Here is a 6,896-nt window from a genome sequence, read left to right on the forward strand (position 1 = left end):
GGTGGGAGGGAGGACACTCACCACTGACCAGCCCCCCGCACAGCTCCCTGATGTGTTGCTCGCTGGCTTCTTTCCCCTGAAATTCACCCCCAAATCCATCATCATATTGGGCCCACTGACTTCTCTTTGGGGCACCCCCACGAACACTAGGAACCCTGATTGTCTGGAAAGGACTTGATCCAGATCCAGGAAGAGCCCAACATGCAGGAGCACTGGCTCCCAGGGGACACGTACCGGGACCCCAGGTTTTCCAGTGATGCCAGGCACGCCTCGCACGCCCTGGAGGCCCACGGGGCCAGGGGGGCCAGGGACGCCATCTACGCCGCTGGTGCCATTGGGGCCCTGGATGCCCTTAGGGCCCAGCTCCCCGCGACTGCCAGACTGGAGGGAAACAGAAGCAGGGAGGGGGTCATGGCCGAGCCACCTGCAGGGGCTTCTCCCTCGGAGCTGGCAGTTTCCCCACTTCTGACCCACACGGCCATCAGTGCCCCAGAGCCAGCCTGGGGCCCCAAGGGGGCCGGGGAGCCAGTGTCTGCCAGGCACTCACCTCTCCTTTGGGGCCAACAGGGCCGCTGGGACCCTGGAAAAGAGCAGAAGGGAAGTTGTGCACTTCAGTTACTCACGTGTTGTTGGCTGTGGGAACTAGTTCCCCAGGAGCCAGCTTTGCCTGTTATTGGATGGGGATGAAGAGAAAGCGAGTCGCCCATGAAGCTGCTGTCTGATTACATGACAGCATCCACAGGGGTTACTCCTTCTTACTCTAGGTATGTTTCTTATATGTTCATAAATATTGCATATTCTTTTTATATTTTTATATTGCTGAGATTGTATTGTAGCTACTGATGTTTTTAAACTTATTTTCCCTGAAGTTGCTCAGTCATGTCCAACTCTTTGCAACCCCAGGAACTGTAACCTACGAGGCTCCTCCATCTATGGGATTTTCCAGGCAAGAATACTGGAGTGGGTTGCCATTTCATTCTCTGGGGGATCTTCCCGACCCAGGGATCGAAGCCGGGTCTCCTGCACTGCAGCCAGACGCTTTGCCATCTGAGTCATCAGGGAGCCACCTTATTTTCCCTAAGCAGTGTCATTAGCAGTGGTGCACTTCTCACCCATGTTTGCTTTGTTCTCACTCTTGTTTTACAAGGTAGAGCTGAAGCTCTCTGTGGCTGAGGTCCCCCCTTCTCCAGTTGTGAACCCAGGAATCTGCCTGGCAGGCTGTGGACAGGGAGTGGGCAGCAGCCGGCGGCCAGATGGCCCCGGACCCCTCCTCCACCCGGGCCGCTCTCCGGTGAGAGCCCAACACCACCTCCGCTCCAGCCACAGCTGGTGCCCAGCACCCCAGCCGGAAAGGTTGGCTCTGGGTTACGAGATTCTGCTGGAGACGAGGGTCCTGGACTGAGCCGTTTCCAGACTTAAAGAAAGGCTTGGTCACGGAGCCAGAGACCCTAGCCACATGCGGCCACGATGGTCCCTGTTCCCAGACACCCTGACTGTTCCCTTTCAGTCACCTCCCGAAGTGTGACTGTCAGTTCTATCAGCCTTTTGTTCTATCAGCTCGGTGGAAGCAGCGTTTTCTGTAGCTCAGCCTCAGCTCTGGCTAGTTCATACTGAAAAGTCACAGAGGGAGTGTGGAGAGGGGGTGAGGGATAGAAGACCCACCACAGGGGACAGCACAGGTCCCACCCTCTGCCTCGGCCTCGACTCGGCCCACCCCACCCCACAGACCTGCAGATGCTGCCCTCCCCGCACCACAACCATGGCAAGAGGCCGCCTGTCACACTCACCAGTTCTCCTTTATCCCCAGGAAGGCCGTCAGCACCTGCGATGCCCTGAAATGACACAGTGCCGAGCTGCTGACACCCATTCTTGGCGGGAGCCGTGCCCAAGACTCAGGCCTGGGTGCCAGGCAGACAGCGAGCAGAGCCTCAGGTGGGTTTGGACCATTTTAGGTGCTCTTGGTGCTCCAGGGGGTTGGGGGGTCAGCAGCAGAGCTGTGGGCCCCTCTCCCACCCTGGGCCCTCCAGAGAGAAGGTGCTGCTCCTGGGACCCAGACAGCCAGTGGGGAGCATGCCTACTCTGAGGGTCCCTGAGAATCACCCCCGGCCACAGGCAGCCTCTGTTGTACCCAGGAGCCAACTGACCCCGGTCTGCATGGGTGCTCTGAGTTGTCAGCCTGGGGGCCAGGAGTGGGGGCAGCGACAAAGCTGGAAGGAGGGAGGGAGGGAGAGAAGGAGGTGCCCCCAGCCCTGAAGACAGTGGCAGCCCCCCAGCTGACCTGACCACTGATGTCTCACCTGGTCGCCCTTGGGGCCGGCAGCTCCTCCCGGGCCCTGGTCAGAAAGGGGTGATGAGCGTTAGAGGATCACAGCGGGGTGGGGGAGGGGGCCAGTGCCCTTCCCCCACTGGGGTGCCAGGACCAGCTCGGCACACATGGGCTCCTCCCATACACTTGGCCTCTTGGCCTCTGAGCGTGCTGGGAGCTTGCCCCTAGCCTCCTCCCTGATGGCCCCAGCCCCCAAGTCTCAGGGACAATGGGGACCCCCCAGTGCTGACTACTGGGCACCAACACTGCCTTTGAGTGTGTTGTGGAACTGTGGGAGGTGGGATGAGGGGCGTGGGGGTGCAGGGATTCCTGCAGGGACAGCACTTACCCGGTCGCCCATGCCACCTCGGAGGCCTTGGGGGCCCGGCAGGCCGGGGTCTCCTATGCTGCCCTTCCGGCCCTACAGACAAGGGCCCAGCTCATCAGCCCCACAAAGGAGCCCAGTATTGACTCTCCCCAAGCCCGACTGGCCCACCTGGGCTCCCCGGCCCCAAATCTCACCCACCTGGAAGCCACGGATGCCAGGGGCCCCGGGGGGGCCTTGCGGGCCCAGCGCCCCCTGAAAGACAGAGGGAGAGCGTTAGTCCAGCTCCGCCTCCCCTTGGGGGCTGGGCGGGCAGGCAGGCACAAGGACTGACCCCAAGCCATCTGGCCCAGTTGCTGGGGAGGGGGCATCCTGGGGGCAGCTGAGGTAGCAGAGGTCAGGCCCTGGGACCCCGTGCATCAGCCGGACGTGGCACCAGGCACCAATTCCCCTGTTGCCCTGGGCACCAAGGCTGGTGGCATCATTGCTGGGTCTGTGGAGGGGCCTGAGGTGGGGCTGCTCCCTCGGCCTGGTGCTGGGTGCTGGGCCTCTGCACCCTCAGCCAGAGTCTCAAGGACAGGACAGCTGGGGCCCAGCCACCACCATGTCCCAACTTTCACAGACTCAGCCCTTTCATACCTCCAAGATGTCTCCCCAGCCCACAGAGAAACAGGCCCTGAGCCCATTGCCCCCCGAGACTTCATTTCCCCAACTCACCGCTGAGCCCCTGTGTCCAGCCTCTCCACGCTCGCCGGGCATGCCAACATCTCCCTACACTCGAGAATGGACAGAGGGTGTCAGCAGGCTCCACACACACACACACGAGTAGGGGGCAAGAGCTGCAGATACTCACAGGGACACCAGGCTCTCCCGAGGGGCCGGCCTCACCCAGCTCTCCAGGTCTGCCCTGCGGGGGAGGGGTGAACCCTGAGTGCCTGCCTGCAGGGGAGGGCCCCCTCTGCCCCCAGGACCCAGACTGCGGCTGCACCTTCCCCTCTCCCTCTCCTGGAGAAAGCAACCACGTACCAGTTCTCCTTTCTCACCCTTGGACCCTGCTCGTCCGGGGAGACCCTGTAGGTCAGAGGTCAGCACATAAGGTCAGAGACAGAGCACCCTGAGAGTGAGGGGCTCCCGCAGCCTCCCTGGCCTTGATGCAGAGACCCCACACACACCCCTGCTCGGGGTAGATGGCCGCCCGGTAGCTGCATGCACTCACCGGTAGCCCGTTGGGCCCCTTCTCTCCCGGGGCACCGTGGCGACCAGCTTCTCCCTGTGAGGTTTGTGGGACACGTGCTGGGGTCCTGCAGGCTGAATGCCCCACACACCCTCCTCCTCCCTGCAGACCCCCAGGTAGGACCAACCTTCTCGCCATCAAGTCCTGGCACACCGTCCCGGCCGTCCTTGCCTGGCATGCCCTGGGGATGGGACAGTGTGAGGCCGGGTGAGCGGTGGGCCCCCTCCAGGCCCTGCCCTTCCCCACTGCCCTGCCGTGGGTCTACCCTCCTGGGCTCAGGCAGGTGGTGACCTGTGCTGTCCTCCAATCGTGCAGGTGAGGGCAGGGAGGATGCACCCAAACTCTTCACAGCACTCCAGGGAGTCTGCTGTGCCCACTTTACAGACCAGGAGACTGAGGCCTAGGAGCCAGGATCTGGCCTTCGATCGAGCCTAGGCCAGGATCGAGCCTAGTCCCACAGGCTAGACCAATTTTGGAACCACAGACATAACCACGTGCTGGGAGGGCGGCAGGACGGCAGCCAGGGTCTCTCCCTCCCCTCCCCTCCTTTAGCTCTGCCTCCCACGACCGGTTGTGCCGCCCTGTCCTCTCAGGCTGGGGTGGGGGAGGAGCCAGGGGGCTAGGAAGAAGTGTGGGTCCGGGCTGAATGTGGGCACAGGGTTAGGAGAGCTGCACAGGTCACCCACCCTGCCCCCCCATGCGCTGGCAGCCGCGGACACTCACCGGCTCTCCACCGGGCCCAGACATGCCGGGGATGCCTTTAGGACCAGGCCTGCCCTAGGAGACACGGAGGGACCACAGTCAGGCCTCGGGGACTGCTCTCCCAGATGTGTCACTGGGTCTTGGGAGGGGGGCAGGAGGCTTGCCCACCACTTCCTAGACTCAGGATTGGCTGGGGGACAGCTGTGGGGGCCAGACCCAACCCTTAGGGGAAAAGGCCCATCAAGCAGGAGCTATCTTAGGGTCTTGGGGATGCTCTCAAGCCAGGGGAAGATGAGATGGGTTTGGAGATGGTCACTTCAGTTCATTTTGGCAGATGTGTGATTATCTCAGTGTCACTTAACCCGAGAGTCATGTTTTCTGTTGCTCCATCTCTCAGCTGGGCAGTCCTGGCACAAGGTCAGGCCTCACAGCCCAGGGCCTCTTGATGGACGTCAGTGGTCCTCTGGCCCCTGCCTGGCCACTCCCAAGAGGAGCTTGGTGACAGTAGCTTCAAGGAGCCACAGGGGAAACAAGGCCGGGGGCTCCTGGGGAAGCTACCTGGGCTGGGGGGAAGGCTTTTCTCCTCAGGCCGGGCCTGGCACTACCCAGGGGCTCCCCCTACCTCCAGGAGAGGGCAGCCACCCCAGGCCTCCCTGGACTTGCTGTCTGTGTGACTCCCCCACCCTCATGGACCAGGTTCTGCCCAGGAAGGACCCAGAGAACCCAGGTTCTCTCACTTACAAGGTCGCCCTTGGGGCCACGGAACCCCTCTGGGCCCCTCTCTCCTCTGTCGCCCTGCAGTGACAAGGGGGAACACGGAAAGAGTTAACAAGGTGGGGGGCGGGTGACCTTGCTGAGGGTCGTAGAGGCCAGAGGGACCCCGACCACACCTCCACCCACTTCATGCCTGGAAACAGGGCGCAGATCTCCCATGAGGGCCAGGCTGACTCCTCGGGAAACTCGACCCCGTGCCAGGCGTGCCCAGTCCTTCCCCTCAGGCATGCACACGGGTACCTGCCTAGGTGTGACACATGTATCCCCCATGTGAGCCCATGGGACAGTGAAGCCCCGGGAAGGGCTGGGGCAGCCCAGTGGGTCTGGGGAAGGCGACTGGGTGAGGAAGAGAGGAGAGAACAGAGCTGGGCCTGCAGGGGCCACCCCACCCACCCCCAGACACACACATACCGCTTTCCCAGGGGCTCCTGGGATCCCGGGGGGCCCTCGGAACCCAATGGGACCCTGTGGAGGAGAAAGACCCTGAGCGTCTCATCAGAAGCCTGGGGGCGTCCCCAAAGCACCCAGGTCCATCTGGAGAGGCCCTCCCAGGAGCCCCCAGCAACGGCCCCATCAGCACCCCGCTAGGGTCCCCAGGCCTCTTCCCTTCCCCACATTTGCCAAGCCCCCTCCCCAATGCCCCCCATCTGCCCCTCCCACCCCCTGGACCCACAAAAACCTTCACAGGCTCCGGTTTGGGGAACAATCCAGTGAGTGGACTCTAGAGACAGCCCTGCCATGGCCATGGGTGAGGACCCACACTCACAGGGCCCACCTGACCTCGGGAGGTGGCCCCCAATGCCTCTTCACCTCAGGCTGGCCCATAGCCCCTCAAGGGCCAGGTAGGCGGGAGGCGGGGGGGTGGCTTGTAGACTTACCCGGTCCCCGGGGGGTCCAAGTGGCCCTGGAAGTCCTCGTAGGCCCCGTGGACCCTGAAGGGAGAGAGCTGGAGCTGTAGGGCCCGGGCCAGCAGTCCCCCAGGAGTGCACACCCCCAGGAGCCATGGAGACCCGGGTCTCAGGACCCCCACCCAGTCCCGTCCTGGGAGTTGGTGGACCACTCCTCACAGCCCTGAGCTGTCCACCCCACATCCTCACCTGTCCAACCCCTCTCCCTGCTCACCTGCAACCCCACGGTGCCCGGGATACCAGGGGGTCCAGGGGGGCCGGGGTCACCCTGCAAGAGAGGCACAGAAAGTGGTGGTGGGTGGGGCCAGCCCCAGCTCTCCTCCTTGCCCTCTCTCCCTACCTACTGCCCAAGCCCTAGCAGTGGGGGGCGCTGCCCTGACCTCACAGCTGTACCTCCAAGGCCGAGGGGGCACTGGCCGTTTTCCAGAGAGGTCTCACCCTGTCCTTCCTCCCAGCAAGGACCCCAGCCCTCCCCGGACACCTTGTGGTGGGGGTCAGCCGCTCACGTGGCAGTCTGGCCACTCCAACCATGCTAGAGGGGCCCTAGTCTGAGGGTAAGGACAGACACATGTCCTCCAGGGAAGTGGCCATGAGGGAGGGAGGGCAGCGGGTCTGCCCAGGCTCAGGGAACCTCTGTGTGAGGCCAGG

At 63.0% G+C, this 6,896-nt stretch overlaps 1 protein-coding gene across 1 annotated transcript in view; it reads right to left on the bottom strand.

The window, feature by feature from the left end:
* Positions 1-6,896, bottom strand: part of COL9A3 (collagen, type IX, alpha 3) — an 18,916-nt gene that overhangs the window by 3,748 nt on the left and 8,272 nt on the right. The window contains exons 11-27 of the mRNA XM_010836654.1: positions 6,463-6,516; positions 6,219-6,272; positions 5,752-5,805; positions 5,308-5,361; positions 4,588-4,641; positions 3,992-4,045; positions 3,847-3,900; positions 3,657-3,701; positions 3,484-3,537; positions 3,348-3,401; positions 2,832-2,885; positions 2,655-2,726; positions 2,298-2,333; positions 1,788-1,832; positions 548-580; positions 235-381; positions 22-76 (exon numbers count right to left, since the gene is read on the bottom strand). Of these exons, the coding sequence (XP_010834956.1) occupies positions 22-76; positions 235-381; positions 548-580; positions 1,788-1,832; positions 2,298-2,333; positions 2,655-2,726; positions 2,832-2,885; positions 3,348-3,401; positions 3,484-3,537; positions 3,657-3,701; positions 3,847-3,900; positions 3,992-4,045; positions 4,588-4,641; positions 5,308-5,361; positions 5,752-5,805; positions 6,219-6,272; positions 6,463-6,516 (973 nt within the window). The remainder of the gene's footprint in view (positions 1-21; positions 77-234; positions 382-547; positions 581-1,787; positions 1,833-2,297; positions 2,334-2,654; positions 2,727-2,831; positions 2,886-3,347; positions 3,402-3,483; positions 3,538-3,656; positions 3,702-3,846; positions 3,901-3,991; positions 4,046-4,587; positions 4,642-5,307; positions 5,362-5,751; positions 5,806-6,218; positions 6,273-6,462; positions 6,517-6,896) is intronic.

The sequence above is a fragment of the Bison bison genome, unplaced genomic scaffold (genome assembly GCF_000754665.1).
Source record: "Bison bison bison isolate TAMUID 2011002044 unplaced genomic scaffold, Bison_UMD1.0 scf7180017864063, whole genome shotgun sequence".
Classification (NCBI taxonomy): Eukaryota; Metazoa; Chordata; class Mammalia; order Artiodactyla; family Bovidae; genus Bison; species Bison bison.